The 18,458-nt window shown below is 47.9% G+C and overlaps 1 protein-coding gene across 1 annotated transcript; it reads right to left on the minus strand.

Moving 5' to 3' along the window:
• Window positions 1-7,030: 7,030 nt before the first annotated feature.
• LOC131215571 (uncharacterized) lies at window positions 7,031-18,194 on the minus strand. Its single transcript, XM_058209963.1, has 5 exons — window positions 18,033-18,194; window positions 10,298-12,730; window positions 8,426-10,174; window positions 7,734-8,288; window positions 7,031-7,644 (listed from the first exon to the last, which is right to left on the minus strand). Exons 1-5 carry the CDS (start codon window positions 18,192-18,194, stop codon window positions 7,201-7,203), a joined length of 5,343 nt encoding a protein of 1,780 aa, XP_058065946.1. The 3' UTR covers window positions 7,031-7,200.
• Window positions 18,195-18,458: the final 264 nt, after the last annotated feature.

Below are 18,458 nucleotides of genomic sequence, written 5' to 3' on the forward strand. Positions count from 1 at the left end.
CTTCTTTCTTCTGATGTGTGGCCGCCGGTTACATCTTCAGGACAGCGCTGCCTTAACCACTTAAAAAGTATGATGCCACCTTCCATTAAACTGGAGGATCAGCGAATGTTAACTCTAAATTTCACATCACAAGTTCGAAGGAAATAATTTCTCTTTCTGCCCACCACTGCTACTCTCCTTGATTTTAGTGAGTTGTATGGCTGGTTCATTTGGAGCTGCTGTTCAAAGTGATTTAGATTGAAGTTATCCGGAAGAAAGGGCTTCCGAACACTTCGGGACTCCAGTGTTTAGTCGGTCAGTGTAGAGTGTTTGAACGGGGATTAACACTGTACTATCTCACTGTCGCTACTTTAGCACGAGGCTGACTTCCTGTGGCCAGAAAATAGTACAGCAATACAAACGAAAATATTACTTCACAAATATTACGAACGCTCTCCAAAAATCTACGTACTCAAGAATTTTATCATTTTTAACATGAATTTAAAAAGAATCGCAATGTAAGGGAATTGAAATACAGAAACTACCTTCGAAACTTCTCACAACTGGTCCGGGCATGGCTTTGTGGTAAATCCTTGAAGCACTCCGACAGTATTCTTATTGGTAACACTAATTAGCATACAACACAGGGAACCATTACGGTGTTTAGTTAGGAGGAACAGGGAAAACAGCGTGCTTTCTATCAGTACTGTTAACAAGTGTGCAGCCACAGTGAGACGTGAGACCATAGTTGTAGCAGACTAAAAACAATCTAACTTGTGGCCTAAAATAGGAAACGGCGACTAGGGCTGCTACTTAGTTCGATTGTGTAGTTGCTTGTATTGCAGATTTCTCTTTTTTCTATTTTACTACAAAACACATTAAGCCGTCACCACACATTTACATCTGACCTATGAAACAGGTTTGTCGAACAAGTTGATTATTTCGGCGTAAGTTGTATATAGCGCACGTGAAAGTTAACTACAGTATTAAAAAGGCACTTTTACTCTAGTAGCAAAACGGAATACAGGTCGGTTAGTGTGTTGCTGTATGGTTTTGGTATTTTAATGTCGAGTGTTCATGCCGTTCTATAGAGGGCCTAAAGAGAGGATTTTCATACACAAAACGATGCCCGTCCCGCGGAAAACAGGGGAAAACGAATGGTAAATGTTCTGAAAGGATGAAATATATGAAAAGAAATATAAGAAAACTTAACACCTTTGAAGAAATAAAAATATCCTGTGGGCCATCAGAGTGCCTGAAATCAGCACGCACTTCACTGGTTTCTTTCTACTTCTTTCTAATTTTAGCTAGACACCGTAAATTGTGATATAGTTTGTTTCGTACGCCACCCTTCCTCTAGCATCTTACAGTGGACAAAGTTGGTCATTTTACTGTTTTGTTGCTTGTATTCATCGAGACCTCTAGCTTCGCTAGCGTTGGCCATACTGTACGACTTGGTTTTCTTTTACTGTGTTTTTTTCTTCTACGCTGTATAGAAAAATTTAACAAAGAACAATAAGTATCAAGCCTATACACTTTACTATAATGTACGATTTGATGTGTGTATGATTAGGTTTAGTTGGTTGAGTTTGTTGCAGTTTCTTTTCCTGTTTCGTTACATTTCTGGTATGTTTCATTATTTTGTTTTTGATCTATTTTCTTTAGCAATTTCCTCTACGCTTACCGCAAACACTTACGATTTAACTATTCGATACGAATGTTGCCGTTGAATGGTTCAAACAAACGGTTAGCCGGTGCCCGGCACGCACGTGGCGTGCGCTGTCCAAAACAGAAGTTTTTGCTCCAAACCGAAGTTCGATTATTTTTCTTCTCCTCTTTGTTGTTTTTCAATATATGCTCGATACAAGCAAGATTAAATAACCGTGTTGCTCGCCACGCATAGTCGCCAATAGACAAGAGTCTGTTTTTTGTCGGCAATTTCCGGTAAATTACAAATACAAAAATAAGAGCCATACGCAAAAATGAAATAACAAAGAAATGTGATATTGAATAGAAAGCTAGAAAAAATAAAGTGAAAATAATAAAACCTAAATAAAAACACAAAACAAAACAATTTCAACAACAGTAATTCTTGTATTTTCGTCAAATTAATTAATCGGTAAACCAGTTTTGCAGCAAAACGCAAAACTCTGTCGCGTAGCATACCATCATCATTGTCTTCTTCTTATTTCCTCCTCCTCGGCCCTATCATTTTGCTATCTCTATGTCTCTCTCTCTCTCATTGCGCCCTTCATTGTCTAGATAAACAATAACAAGAAAAAAACTAATATCGAGATACACGCTACGCTTTTGAAAACGAGATTGTCGCAAGCGTTGGCCAAACATTCTTACTGCAGAAGAATATACCCATCAAGGAGCCAGTAGCGTTTATAAGTTAACCATTTCACAAGATTGAAACAATAGAACAATATAGTACGTATGTATGCATATGAATTGAATTTAAAAAAGCATAGCAAGCAATAATCGTGTATAAGCGTGACGCAGACGAGAATTCCCATCGAGTCCGGTAATATATAAACAATTGTTTTTTTTAAGTAATCATATATGGTCATAAAACAGTTGATCAACAATAAACGTGAACGGAGAGCATAGAACAAACGTTACAATTGTTTACGCTGTGCTGCAACGAGCAGCATGTATTTGAGCTAACGGATTTTACCGTTTAAGATAAATAGCAAAGCAGAAACAGAAGAAAAACCGCACTAAATTACTATACCGGTAAATACGAACGTAGTAAGCTTGGCGCCAACATTTAATGTTGTTTCAGTAACGTTGCCCATCATCGGGTTTTCACTGTGTCACCACGGTGGCTTCATTGGATCGCGCGTGTCAATCTATCAATTGCCTTCGTGTATATTATTTAGAGATGGTAGAGAGAGTCCCGATAATAACCCAAACCAAAAAGAAAAATAAATGAACAAATAGGCATGTTTACGCTACGGATAGCATATGTGAGAGAAAATATGAGAGTATGTATATAGCAACTGGTAACTTACTGCATTAACAAACGTGCAGATTATTAAACGCCGTCGTGCCCCTAACATGGTAAGAGCCAAACATGAAAATGATGCCCTTGACTGCCAACTTTGGAAACTCAAACTTCGTGCACGAAATTATTGTGTTTCTTCATGTTATTTGCACGCTTTTTGAAAACGTTGTTCCTACATGCAACGTTTGGTTTTCGTAGGAATTGTTACTTGTCCCCAGTCGTCGTTACCTTATACAGTTTCTTAGCCATCATCAAACTTTATATATGTTTTTTTCCTTGTGAATATTAAAAATATAACTATATATATGTTTTTCCATATATGTTTTTATAGATATTTATGTGTATATATATATAGATATATACATACATATATGTGTATATATATGTATATATATTAAATGTTAACTCTGTTTCTTCCATTCACCATCATTTATGCCCTCTTTAGCGCCTGCCATGTATAGGGTTGCAAATATATATAAACGGTTTAGGTGTTCTGTGTCATATTTTTGTTTTTTTGTTTTTCAAGGTGTTACTTCATTCGCTCTTCGTTCGCTTTCGGTCGAGAGTGCTCGAATTTGTGTTTTTATCTGTATCTGTTCGTGTGTATGTGTGTCTGTTTTTGCGCTTTCGCAAAGCGATGATTGTTCGAAAAGATTTGTGGCTTCGTTTCGCATGCATCGTATGCTACGACGCCTTTCGGCAGCTCTCGTCGGCAAGTTTGCACCTTCCTTAACTTTGCTAGCAAAAGCCTGCTGTGGTACTCTTTCTACCGAATTTCTACTGACGTACCCACCTTCTGATTAGTAAACTTTTGAAACTACTTTTGAAGCTAGATCATCTAACGCTATCTACATCGCTTTATCTGCTGCTGTTGCCACACTGTGTTACTGTCGTATGTCGGTTGCACTTCTGGGTACTAGTAGTCTAGCTGTCGAGTGACGAGTGCACGATCCTCTTACGACACAGACAACATCGCCACACTAGCCCCATCGTACAGTGCGATTCAATTGTTCATCTTTAATTATTGCCACTTATGCCATATTTAATTTTATGAACCCCGTTTCTCATATGCTGCCCTCTCTTTCTCTCATCCAACCGTTGCGGGAATCATTAAATTGATTCATAGTGGATTGCATGCTCTTATAACAAAAAAAACACGACAGGATCTGTGGATCTCCCGACCGAACTAGAAAGAAGATGTAGCAGACTAAGTTGCTATTTTTCCCTGACAATCTCTTTTAACTATAATAAATATAGATATATTTATATATGTTTTTTGTTTGACGAATGTATACCATTCACGATGAACCCATTGGGTTTAGAAAACAAAATTGCACCACCCTTTCGCGTTCGACAAACCGAACGTACGACTCGCCAATTGATAGTCGGACATCACCGGTCTAACGGTAAAGGACAGCTTTATAAAAGCTCCAATCGTTCAACTGACCAAAGCGAAACCAACGACGATCGAGCTCATGGAACGCAAAGAGGGAACTGCTATTTTACAGCCTGAAAATGTATAGTAAATGTACGTAGGTCGCCATAATCCAGAACGGAGCCCCTGGTCCGATCATGCAGATTAGTTTTCAAGCTTTCCTCGTAGTATCGTAGCATTTACGCTTGCCTATGCCGGAACTTTTTTATCGCTTCTACCACCCGCTAATGCAACTATCGAGGGCCCAATCAAGTAGCTTGAAAAGGACTCACCGAAACAATCGTACCAAGCGCAGATAGATCGGCTCGATCGCTGTCCCATGACGGTCGTAATGTCTTTGTTGTGTGTACAGTGTATACCTCATTCGTAACTAAATCACTTGTTCCGTTTTGTCACTTGCGATATTCATTTATTTGCATTTTTGCCAATTGACCACGAAAAATTGTCTCGGGTAGACTTGCTGGCATACGCTCATACCCGCCGCGTTAAGAAGAAAGAGGTGGGTTTTGGCTATGCGCCCTTCGAAGGGCAGCGTCTTTTTTGTCTCTAGTTCCTTACGTTGTGTAAAACCACAAAATAAGGGAGATGTTACGGAAACCCTCACCTTGCAGGTTACCGGATCAAGCTAATGGCGCAATGCAGTGCTTTAGCTAAAGAAGGGTACATTGTGTTACATTGCTGTGGGTCGCTGGCCCACCGATCTCTTAAGCATGGACAGATTGGACGTGTTTCAGTGTACCTTGGTTTACAATTTTACTAATCCTCCTACTAATATAAAAAACACACCCGTATCCCATTAGAAAACCAAAAACTTCGATCAATTTAAGAAACAGCTTTAAATACGCATTTACGCGAACGTTCCGCGGTTTGCTCCGTACTTAATGCGTCGCTGGGACAAAAACAGCGACTAAAAATTAACTAATTATCGATTACAAGCACGCCGCTGTAGTACATAAGAGAGGGGTTTAGTCAATTTCCTAACTTGCGATCTCGAGTAGAGTATTATTTTGCTAAATTGCAACATTCAGAAGCAAAAACCCAAACGTTGTTTTGCTAGTAATGTGGAGCAGAGGGAGAGGTTTCGCTACCTTTTTACATGCTTTAACTAACTATACGAAAATATAAAAGAGTAACAATATATTTATCCGTTTTCGTTTGTCTTAACATTCTGTTTTGCTGGCGGTGCAAGGGTCGAATGCCACTCTTCATTAAGCGCATCCACGGTGCTTGGCTCTTCGTGTGTAAAAATAGTAATAAAATTATCGAATCAAGACCTTGTACTAATCCTACGGCTAAAAGCTTTAGAAGCGATTGATAATATAGTTAAAAAAAAAGAAAACATTAAACAAACAATGAATGCGGCGACCCGCTGAACGTGATTAAACAACACTATCGTATTATCAGCACAATAATATGTTTTTCTTTTCTCCTTTGCACGAATCTACAGAAATAACGAAGAGCACACGGAGTAAATGCCCTCTTCGTACAGATGTCACAGTGGCGTCGCATCAACATCATCCCAACCCATTAGTCGCCGCTAAAGGTAGTTAAGTTTTAACAATAATAAAACATCCGGTTAATTGAGCTAAAGATAGCTAAATGTTAAATAAGAATGCTTAGCATTGCATCTGGTATTTTCGTATCGTTCCTTTCTCGTTTATCTCCGGAGCTCAGGATCAGTTTTCTGCCACCGTTGCAACCAACATCGACTATGCAAAAAAGATAATCCACCACCGAAAATACACTCGCTATTAACATTCACACGGCACCTGTGTGCGAAAAGCATAGGTCACACTCTTAACGCTAACAACTTAAATAGGTCAACCGCTACAGGAAGCGGTTCAAGCAGCAGGAAGAGGTATCGCCACGGACAAAATTCTGGCTGCAACCGGTCTATGGTTTGTGTGGTGCGCTTTTTTAACAACTTTTCTCGGTTCATTAGCACGACTCCTAAGTCAACTCTAGACAAAACGAACCAAATCTTCACGTAGTACCGTATCGATACCGACCGGCCAGAGACGTTAAAACGATGGCAAACGTGTCAAGCGTTAGGTGCATTAGTAAGGGATTCATATCCGTTTGCTAGAGCGCCTTCGATGCCGCGTGCGTTCGTTTTGCGCGCTTAAGTTGTTTCTTCTATTTTTTGCATATGCTTACCATACCATAAACTTACTAACAAACAAATCGGTTTTTGTACCCTAAACGTTCCCGGAACGTTTTTCTACATTCTCTGTTCACTTCCTTATCCGCACCATCAGAGTGCATTTCTCCGAAAGAGCATTTACTAAGAATCTCTAAAATCGCACAGCAGCAGTCAAATGTTTAAACACATTTCCTGCAATGCGTCGTTACGCACAAATTGTTCCTCTCTTTTTCGTACGGAAAAACCAAGCAAAGGTTTCAAAATTCTTGTGAAAGGAGCAACTTTACAGACCGCTCAGCATAGCGTGAACCAACGTTTTGTGAACTACTACAGTATAAATTGAGACGGTTGAACAGACTGTAAATGATATTAATAATCGAATAAAGAATAAAGCATAATAATAGTAGTTAAAAAACAATACCCATACAACAATAAGCTGTACACGAGAAAGCCACTAACAGTCGCAACCATTTCGGCGCCGTTACTCGGATCGCACATGATCGTATCGGTCAAGGGCTAAGCCCTGTGTATCCCCCTCTCTCTCTGCACTACTACTATTGACCGCGCTTTCCCCGATCGATTAAATCATACAATTCGTTCACAAACCACCTGGATGCATACCGTCGCATCAAGTTATATACCGTTCTCGTCGAGCTGCAACTCTGTCTCAAGTCTTAGCTCCAACTCGCGCATATCATCCGCAATACCCGCTTCGTACGAATCTTCACAGCTACCGTTGCCCGTGCTGTTGTTACTGTTACTGCTAACACCGATGTGCGTGCTCGACGCTAACACACCGGCATTATCGCAGGCTCCCACCGAAACACCACCGACGGCGTCTACTACCGCCCCGAGCGATGGCGATGATCCACCTCCCGTCAGCGCCGGTTTCAGGCTGGACAAATCTAGCAGGTTGTTCCACATTGAGGCGGCAGCAACCGTTGTTGGATCGATGTGGAGGTTGAGACTACCGTTGCCACCACTGGCTGGTGCTGTCGTACAGGAGGCTGCCGAAGGCGAGGACGATGAGGCCGATGTCACCGACATGACGGTCGTCTGGTTAGTGCGTGGCTGGCCCTACAAGGCATCGATGTAATGAGATGGGGCAATCAACGATTAGCTTTCACACAAAAAACGAACAACCCTTGCGCGATCGCAAAACTTACACGAAGATCAGTCAGATCCTTGTACGCGTTGGCTTTGCGTTGCTCCTCGTTGGCTGGGGACGTCGGTTGGCTACTGGTGGCCGTTACATTCAGCATCTCATGAAGTCGTCCCATTTCACCGTTACCATTGCAACGACCCCCATCGTGGTGTTGCTGCTGTAGGCCAATGCCGAGCGCAGCGAAGCTATGGGGCAGCGACTGTTGCTGCTGCTGTTGCTGATGTTCATTTACTACTTCGCTTGGCCCTCTTAGCATACCAACAGCGGCAGACGACGGATTGCCGTACACCTTGCTGCTGTTGCCCATGAACGTGTCCATCATCGTCTGAAGCTTAAAGGACTGCGTGCCGCTACCATTGTTGCACCCAGCGTTACTGCCTTCCATTTCCAATTGATCTCCACCGGTCGATGGTTTGAGACTGGATAGATCGAGTAGATTGTTCCACATGCTGGCGGCAGTGCCCGGTATCGGTGCGGCCGATGATACATCGCCAGTGACAATCGACGAAGTTGACAGCATCATTCCGGGTGCGGGCGACTGCATTCCTGACGGCAGCTATAGAGGAAAAGCAATGGGATACTCTGATCAATCTGGAAGCTCCTACAAATTAAACTCTGTTCACTGTTCCGTAGGGAATTTGAAAGTATTTAGCCTTTTTGGGTCTCGGTTTTTCTGCCTGGGTGTGTATTTACCTTCATGTCGCCAATCTTACGATGCTCATCGATGTTGGTGCGATCGGCAGCAGCATGTCCGGCCGTTACTGGCGACGAACAGTGGTCCGGCTTGATCGACTCACCGTCCGGGGATGCGTACGGATGCGATGTGTACGGTCTCATGGCGGGCGAGTTGCCGATGCTGGTCGAGACGAGCGATTGCAACATAAAGCCTGCTGGCTCACCAGAGCCAACCATTGGGCCGGCCGGCTGTAGCGCATCGACACCGCCCGAAGGATCGCCACAACAATCGGCCGATACCGATCCCGCACCCGTAGGATGATCATCGTAATCGAGCACCACCTTCTTGTCTACCGCACGCAGATCAAAGTCGAGCGTGTTGTTGTTCGGTTCCAGTGGCGGCGCGAGTACCTTTCCACCAACGAGAGCCGACGACGCCGGTTGCTGATGCTGCTGCGCCGGGTTGCTGTGGTACGGATGAGGATGACGATGGTGGTGCGCTGACGACGCCGGTGGATGCTTGTGGTGTTGCGCTGTAACGGTGGCCATAGGCTGCCCGTTGCCACCGGTGGTACCGGTGCTTCCCGCTCCGTGATAAAATGGTGACGAAGCAGCCGAACTGCTATTGGTTGGCGAATGTTCGCCGAGCGAAACGGAGCTAGCCCACCAGTCGCGACCGATGGCGGTGGTGCTGCTTCTCGGTGTTCCAGGTGGGCGAGGGGTCAGTCCCAGATCGATACGCTCCGTGCCGATCGGATTCATGCGCGATATTGGGCCGTACTGGGCGGCGGAGCCAAAGTCCTGCTCCGCCACCAGCAGCGCATCATCGTCGGCCAGAAGCGAGTCGGAGCGAATGAACGTGTCCGGTTTAACCGTTCCGGTGCCGCCGGGTGCGCTCGCCAGGCCGAGATCGCTAAAGTGCTGATTGATGAGCTGCTGTGTGAAGGAAGGCTTCTTGCCTGCCAGCGCTCCATCGAACAGCATCTTCGGGAAAGCGTACCCGTCCGGTGGTGGTGCGCCGCCGCCGCCCCGTTGATACTGTAGAGGCATCGGGTGGAAGATACCACCCGATCCTGCAGCACCGTTATTGCGCGACCCCGGGCCGGCTCCATTTGAGGCCGTTGGATCGCCGGGATAATGAGCATGCGGTCCACCACCGGTCACACCATTACGACTCGCACCGGTAAACGCCGAAATGGGTCCCGCTGCCGCATGCCCATGGCCGGCTGGCGGCCCCACCATGCGACTACCACCGCCAGCACCGTTGTGATGCTTGTCTTTATAATCGGTGCGCGCTGGGTGCTGCGGAGGTAGCTTGTGAGGGTGGTGATAATGTTGACTATGATGATGCATCATAGGTCCGGACCCGCCCGTATTGCTGGCACCGTATTTGGAAACCATTCCCGGAACTCCGTGGGGAGACACCGAGCTGGCAGTCGCTGGCGTGTTGGCGATGGGCGCACCACCACCTCCCGGTTGGCCACTCTTGTCTCGCCCACCGAACGGTAGCGCCATCAGCGGAAAGCTCCCCTGCGGCGTTGGCGACGGTTGGGAGTGAGGCGAGGAACCGGACAAATGTGGACCACCGACGATGGGCGGGTGCTGCAGTGACCCACCCGGAGATGATACGGGGGCCCCAGCCGCAGTAGCAACGCCGGCCATACTGCCACCTTCCCAGCCACCGAAACCTGCTGCTCCGCGGCGTTGCTGCTGATGTTGTTGGCTGCCCTGGTGCAGGCCAGCCTGGTGCTGCGGCTGCTGGTGGTGCTGATGGTGTTGGTGTTGGTGATGGTGGTGATGGTGCGACTGCGGGTGATGCTGGTGATGTTGGTCGGTGAGATGCTTCTCCGAACCGGGAGCTCCGTGGAAGTCCGCTCCGCCATGTTGCGCCATGCCTTGGCCACCGTGGAACGGTGCATGATGCAAAGAGGTAGCTGGTGGAGGTGGCGGGGGTAGCGGTGGGCCATGATGGGGCTCCAGACCGGAGTGCTGCCCTGCGCCGGTCGGTGGTTGTTGCGGTGCTGTTGGCGGATATCCACCACCGGAAGCGCCCGTCGGGAGATGATGGTGATGGTTACTATTGGCGCCGTAGTGATGGGGAAGCATGCCCGGGTGTGGATGTGGATGAGGGGGCCCTCCCAGGTAGCCACTTCCGCCGCTACCACCTCCAGTGGTAGGGCCTCCGCCCGACACCATGTGGTGGGGAGGGCGGTAACGCATCGAAGCAGCGTTGTGGTGCCCAACGCCGGCCCCCTGAGACTGTCCCGGCGGGCCATGATGAGGTGGACGAGCGAGGTGATAGTTCATTCCGCTGCCTCCTCCCGCCGTTCCTCCATGCTGCTGCTGCTGCTGATGACCGTACCCAGATCGGCCGCCGTTCATCGCCGATCCGGATGGATTCGCCGAACCGCCGGGCATCGTGCCCATCGCGCCGAGAGCGTGAAGGGACACACCACCTCCTCCGGAACCACCCATATGGTGACCCCCGTTAGTGCCACCACTTGCCCCACTCCCGAGTGGCGTCTTGTCCACCATCCGGTGGTGATGACCACCACCACCCATCGGTGGCTTTTGATAGCGCACCGGGGACGCTTCCTCGCCCGACGAGTGGTACCCGTGCGAGGAGGACGAACTCTGATGCAACGCTCCACCACCACCATCCCCCACACCGTAATCCATCACGCGGTCCGATCTGGTGCGGTTGACGGCCCCCGTACCACCGGCCGCCGGGTGCTCCTTTCCGTTCGCCAACGGCGGGCGCAGCGTGGCGCCATGGTTTTTGCGCAGCTTCGTCCGATACTTCTCCAGCTCCTCTTCCGAGTGGGCAAAGGTACAGTTCGGTCCCCGGGGGCACGTGCCACGATGGTTCAGATCGCGGCACAGGCTGATCTTATAGTTTCGGTTGTGCGCCAGATGGCCCGCTTCCTGTAGCTTCCGGTTCCCGTGGTGCTGCACAAACTCTACCAATCCGGCCACGACCCGCTTGACGGCCTGCAGCGCCGCGGAGCACTCCGACCAGCTCGGGATGTGGTTCTCCGCGTTCCAGTCGATCCCGGCCAGGTGCTTCAAGTTGCCCCGGAGCGGTGACAGGTTGGCCGGATCGCCCGTGCGCTGGAGCGCGATGATAAGCTCCTGCACCGACTGAACGAACGACTGCGGGGTCTGCAGCTTGTCGTTGATGCTCTGCATGTGCGACTTGTGCGCTGTGTCGCCGTAAAGCAGCGAGGACCACTGATCGGGAGCGATCCGGAGGCCCGCCTCCGTCGCGATCTGCACGATCTGCGCATCGTGCTCGCGCCGCAGTGCGTCGTACGTGCGGAACTCCTCCTTTAGCTGCATCAGCGACGAGTCGCCCTCGCGCTTAGACACCTTGAAGCAGCTCGCACGGTACAGCAGCTGCACCACGTGCCCGATGCTCGTCTTGGAGGCCTGCGAAAAGTGCGGCTCCAGGCGCTGCACCACGAACATCACGAGCACCTTCCGCGAGAGGGCCGACCCGTCCTCGAGCGCCAGCAGCACCAGCTTCAGCACCTCCTCCTGCATGGCCGGCCCGAGGAACTGGCACCCGCGGGCCCTCACCGCCGCCCACAGGTTCGTGCTGAGCTGCTGCGGGTTCTGATGGTGCAGGATCAGCTCCATGACCGTGCGCTCGCCAAGCGAGCGCGCGGCACGCAGCGACCGTGCCCGGCCCTCATCCTCGATCAGCTGGCAGTTCACCAGGATCACCAGCTTCCGCTGCATCTGGCGGGAGAGCAAACTAGCGCCACCGCCGCCATTGCTGCCACTCAGTCCCGCTGTCGAGCTACCAGCACTCGTGGCCAGGGTCGCCGCCGGGCATGGCTTCAGGTAGAGTGCCAGCTGCTCGATACAGGCCTTGGCCGTCTTGTAGCATTGCAGATCGTCCGGATTCAGGCTCTGGACACTGGTGGAGCTCAGATCCGGGTCCGCCGGGCCACCCTTAAGGCTGCCGCCGGGGGAAGCGGTACTGCAGTTGCTGCTCGCACTACTATCAGAACTGCTGCTGCTGCTACTACTACTGCTGGTGCTGCTACTACTGCTAGCGCTACTCGTGCTGCTGCTGTTACTGCCATTGGTGCTGTTGCTGCTCGCGGTGCTATTGTTTCTGCTCCCACAGACCGCTCCCTGAGAGCTTGCCCCCGGCGATGAAGTGCCTCCATTGGCGATCGCAGCAGCCGCACCACCACCACCTCCGTTCCCTTTGCTGCCATACGTGGACGACGAGGACGGGGCCACTGGAGTGCTGACTAGCTGCAGCAGTGCATTGTTGATCGGTAGATAGTCTAAATCAGTCGATATAACAGTCTGCAAAGAGCGAAAAAGGGAAACTTGTAAGTTTACGGTTGCGGTTGAGTATTTGGATGTTTTATGGATGGAACCGTATTTATGGATGTAACATTGTTGTTATGCTAAACATACTAGGCAGAGAAAATTCAACAAAATCACAAAAAATTCAAGATTGTTCCCAAAAATACCAAAGCCAGAACTTGTCCAAACAATATAGCTGTCAAAAATTTATTGATTACTCAAAATGGCCGGGGTTGACATGAGTGACATGAGTAGCAACCTACAGCCACAAAAAAAAATCGAAAATCGAACATACGTAGCCCGCGTAAATTAGAACTTTTTGAACACACCTCATATATGCGTAGTTAGTAAGTTAGTCCAGTTAGTTTGCAATGTCGACCGTGAATTGTTGCAACCTTCGCTAACTGAATCATTTTCCAGCGCGTGCCCAACACATACAATGCTATGGTTGTCAGTAGTAACAAACACCGGTACTCGCCATTCTTAATTTAATTTTCTTTGTAGAAAGTAACTGCTAAGTTCGCCGTGTTCGGAAGGGAGCCGCGTGTCTAAGTCAAAACACCAATCAAAGATGTTGTTGAATGGTGAGTTAATCATACTCAACTCACATAACCTTACCGCCGCAGACGTTCTAATACCAGAGCACAAAACTGATAGTGAAATATTGCCCAAAAAAGGGCAACCAACAACTGACAACGATCAAACTGAATCACACTAAATCCCACCACTAATGGCAGAGAAGGTACTAGGTAAACCAACGGTAGAAAAAAGGACAATTTATTCTATGCTCGCGCCAGGCACACTAAGATGTTGTAATATCGGGCGAACATACAAACTGACATTGAAATATATAAACCGAAAAAAGCTGTCGCCCGGGCAGGATTATGATTCGCGCGTAGCAACCACGTGGCGGGCGACTTTTGACCTGGGCCGGGACTGGGGCTGTAGCCAATAAAATGAAAATACTCCGACGAGATGCACACACATAACTCTCCATTACGACCGCCGGTGGAATATTGGGCCCCGGAACACGATATTCATATTTTCTTTCACGACGACGCTTCGCCGGGTACCGTATATCCGGAGAGTGGCTGCGGCTCGGACCATGTCTCCGCCGCGTGCTGGGCGAATCGCTTAAACGACGACGCAACCCGCGTGTACACGAAGGAGCGCCCAACGATTTATTATCCTGGCCAGCCAACCGAAGTCGAACTCCCTTATCTAACGAGCAACAGCACGAACCACCGGCAGCACCCGATCTTTTGCTCGGCTCGGCAGTGAGCCGAGGGTGGTAAGTATTATGAAAAACAGCATCGCCGCAACGCAGCGCGCGCTTTAACCTCACCACATCCGCAGCGATCCTCCGTTTTTATCGCCCCTCCGGGAGCGGTAGCAAAGCTGAAAAAAGGATTTACCGAGCAATATGTTTCCGCCGACACCAAACGCCAACGATTGGCCTGCGCCCCCGGGTGACTCCCAAACGCAGCAGTAGTCACAGGATTTGTGCGGCGCCGCACGTTGTCGAATGGTTTTACTTATTTATAGTGCCAAGGAGGTACACTGTGTATGTATGTTACTGCACCGCGGCATAACCGCAAGCTATTGCCATCGAAGGTGTCGTAAAACGGGGGCGCGCGCGCGGAACCGTCGGTGGAACGGTCTCGGATAAAATCCTCGTTCAAACGCCGCCAAGATCCGCGAAACTGCCAACGGCCGCCGCCATTCTCGGGGTGGAAGTGCGAGTAAAAAATCGTACGCCTAATGCAAATTTATTCATATTAGGTGCCATATTTCGTTACGATTTCCGCGCGTTTACGATTTGTGTGCCGGGAAGGGTTTCGGTTCTTCGATTCGATTCAGCCAAAATTCCTGGATCGTTCCGCATGTCAAATCTTAAATCCCAGCAACATTCGATATCTCACGAAAAAGAATGTGCACCGATGAGCAATTCAACATTGAAAATTGAACAACGCGCTCCACATTGCATCAGATAATGCGATTGCATTCAGCCGAATTTGCATTCCTACCTCCGATCACGGCCATCAAAAGTTTCGAAGATCAAGAATTGTACGAAAATCGACAAGTCCGAGAAGCCTAATACACCACAGGGAACCGAACAATATGAACGCAAAGGGCATGAAAAGAACGCAGTTGCTTGTAAAGGCACAGAAACAAACACTAAAAAGATAACAGTAAATCAGGGACCAAATATTATAAAACGATCATCGATAAACAAAAAGTATCCTCGGTAGGACTATCATTTTCAACAGCGCCAAATCGGAATTTTACAGTTCGGATCGCGCCGGATTTGTTTCATATTTCGTTCCGCTTTGGTCCATCAGTGCTTTCTCGTTGGCTTCAATTTCAATCGAAACTAAAATTGGAAAGAAATATAAAATTTAACAAATCGGCATAAGTTCCTGGAGAAAAAGAAAAAGTAGTCCAAACAAAACATAATCCCAAAATAAAAATGGCGAAAGAATTCGCGATTCGTAGACTGGCTAGACTGATGCTGCTCTGCTCACCGCCACACCACCGGGACAACATCATAAAGCGGATAACATGAACAACAAAAAACCAAAGAATAACGGTATCCATATTAAGTCAACTGGAAACACGCGCTAAATTGTGTATCCGACCAAAAAAAAAAAATGGGTTTCTCAATTTTTTGCCATTTTCCCGGCGTTTCCACATAAATAGTACCCCAGCCACAGCCGCAACATTACCGGTCGGATCCGTGCGCGGCAACACTAAACGGTTCGACAAAGGATCGCTCCGATCCCACAGACGACGACAATAAGCCGGCGGGGAGGGAAGTGGCCGGTGGCGGTGGTTGAAAGCTGAAAATACCCCCAGGATCAGGTGGATTTCGGGTTTTCCAAGAAACGTACAGCCCAAAAAACTCGCTAGGCGGCGAGAAGTGAGAAGAAGCCAAGAATGTAAAGTGGCTTTGGACAGGACCGAAAAAAACGGACTGGCAAAATCCGGCCAAAAACACCTGACGGAGCCGGACGGAGGAAAAAAGGATGCGCCCCTCCGAGCGACCGAAAAGAATCGGTTCCACTTTCGTCCACGGGGGGAGACTCGTCGTGCTTCAATAAACATTGAAAGGACGAATCCGGCCACCGAATAAAACATTAAATAAACGGAACAAAAAACGCACTCTGTCCCGAACAACCGGAGTTTCCCGAAGTCATACTGCCTCCAGGGGGCCGTAACTTTTTTAAATATTTTTTTGACGTTTCGTGCCCGAACCAACAAGGATAACGAGGGGAACGAGGATGTTTCGGAAGGAGTTATTCTCCTATAGCTTATCAGCGCTAGCAAACCGGTAACAACAAGGCCACCCGGGGTGCCCGATCGCGCACGGATGTTTGTAAATCAGATTAGAGAGCGACAAATTTAACCAGCTTGACTCTGACTGCTGCCGGAATTCGTTGGAATCCAATTCCGGAAGCTCAACACACACAAACCACCGGAGACCAGTGTGCGGCCCACGTGGAATTCCGTTCCATTCCATTCCCCGCGGCCACTTCTGCGACCCCAGAATCTGAGAGGGCAGCACCCCAGAAGGAGCAGGAGCGCCAGGGACCTCTCTTCTGTGTGCTTTGCGTGTGACGAAGCGCATCATAAACATGTAAAATAACGAAGTTGAAGCGAAACTCAAACACAGAGCGCGCCCTCTCTCGCAGGACCCAGCATCATGCTCCACTCCATGATGCTGAGAGATTGCACGGGAACACGGCCCAGACACAAAAAGGAGCGGCTTCTACACCAACTCGAGAGGGACAAGCAAAAAAGGCCGAATTCTGCCCCACCGTGGGGGGAAGTGTCCCTCCCTCTGGCAGCTTGTGCGTGGCGAAATCCTTTCGCATCTCGTTCCGTAACCAATAAAGTCCGAAACGACCACAGTCCATCGAGCCAACATAAAAAAGGAAAATAATCATACCGAGAGTCCATGTTTTGCGGGCTTTCGGGCTCGCGGCAAACCACTCGCCACTAGACACAAAACAGTCGTTTGTTAATATTAGATGACATTAGAGAGTCGAGGAGAGTGCTGTCGATTTCGCTCGCAGAGGTCGGCAGGTCGATCGATCCCGGGGCCCGGGTTCTACACACACGTGACACAGGCGTTCGCGTTGCCAGCCGGACACTGCTTGACGGGACGGGATGGTACAACACACACCACACCACACAACACCACACACAGTAATAAGATAAACTTTCGGTTCATTGTCCTATTTCGGAGAAGGTTCTTTCTGAAGGACTCCAGAGAGGCCCAGAATCCTTTTTTTGCATTATGTTGTTCGTTCGTATCAACGATTTAGTCAGGTGGCGTTTAGTCGGTGTAGTACTTTGGAGTGTTTACCCGCGACGAAACATCAAGCACCAAGCGCTTTGTTTCCTAAAATTGTTTGATTTAACGAAAAGGAGCGTCGCTTTTCCTTGTCTCGATAGTATTTGGTTCTAATGGTTCATTGACTAGTTTTAATGTTTCACATTTTTTTAGCAGCATTGAATAGGAAGGAGCCACTATTTTAATTAAAAATATTTAATGCCACGTGGCATAACATGTAATCTAAATAGATTTTAATCGAAATATTTTCATTTCAATCATTTTGATACTTTAAAATTATTAAATAGCTGCAATCCCATTGTGGAATATCTCTGTACTCTTATGTAATCAAACATCTCTGTATAATAAAGATCCAATTTTGAGAATTAAAAAAAAAATTAAAACTATTTAAAAAATTTCAAATTAAACGATACTATTTAAGCAAAACGGACAAAGCCGTGTTAAACACCAACTCAACGGTTTGTACTAGAGTTAATGTCCTGTTAGGGTTCGAACGCCTTTCGTTTAGAAACCGATTAATTAACCGACCGAAACTGAATATTTTAAAAGAAACCATGTCTTCTAGCACATTCGGCTTGGCCACTATCGACACATCTACGGAAGTCGACTCTATCATCAAAATCAACCATAATTCTACAGATTTGTTTCATTGCCACAAGATAACTACAAAAGTCACTTGAAAAGAGAAGAGACAACACGGTTCTGAGCCTTCCGGTAAAACATAAAGTAACACAACAATAACTTAACGATTCCTAATATGGAAGAAAATACAAAAAGAACGAACAAAACTCCCCAAAGCTGTTGTTGTGAAAAGCATCTTCGGAAAACCAACGAAAACTGAAATAAAATTAATTTCATAACCCTTCTACACAGTAAGTGTATCACAAACAGGTTGAGTCATTTCTGGAAGCTGCAACATAAACCGCGCGTTCTAGGACTCACCTGATCGAAGGGGCACTGTCTGTGGTGGAGCGTGGCCAGACAGGTGCGACAGATGGTGTGTCCGCACCCTAGACTGATCGGTGGGCGCGAGTTCGCCGCAAACTCGTTGCAGCAAACGGGACAGCTGAGAAACTCTGTCCATTGGGGCGCCTGTATTGGCATTCTGAAACGAAACGGAAACGGAATTCGACGTGAAACCAGATCACCGATTTTTATTGACCGCTCAAAAGCGTGAAAGCGGCGAATGGTGGCCAGCCAGTCAAGCCACGGTTTGACTGGTTGGCCCAGCCATATCACGTAGGTGGCTAGCTGAAAGAAATACGTTCCAAAATACGAATGCTTAACACACACCTCGAAACGTGGCCTCGGGTCGGGCCACCTTCGAAAAAGGAGATCGACAAGGTCGTCCACAACCACCACCACCAC

The sequence above is a fragment of the Anopheles bellator genome, chromosome 1, assembly GCF_943735745.2.
Source record: "Anopheles bellator chromosome 1, idAnoBellAS_SP24_06.2, whole genome shotgun sequence".
In the NCBI taxonomy this organism is placed as follows: Eukaryota; Metazoa; Arthropoda; class Insecta; order Diptera; family Culicidae; genus Anopheles; species Anopheles bellator.

What these genes read in the sequence shown, in the direction of transcription:
- LOC131215571 (XM_058209963.1), bottom strand. Translation starts at nt 18,194, where the DNA reads ATGCCAATACAGGCGCCCCAATGGACAGAGTTTCTCAGCTGTCCCGTT. An exon ending in TCCACGGTGGCCAAGGCATG is followed by an intron (nt 10,175 to 10,297) that starts GCGCAACATGGC and finishes CAACACCATCAG; the next exon opens with CACCACCAGCAGCCGCAGCA. An exon ending in AGGATCTGACTGATCTTCGT is followed by an intron (nt 7,645 to 7,733) that starts GTAAGTTTTGCG and finishes GATGCCTTGTAG; the next exon opens with GGCCAGCCACGCACTAACCA.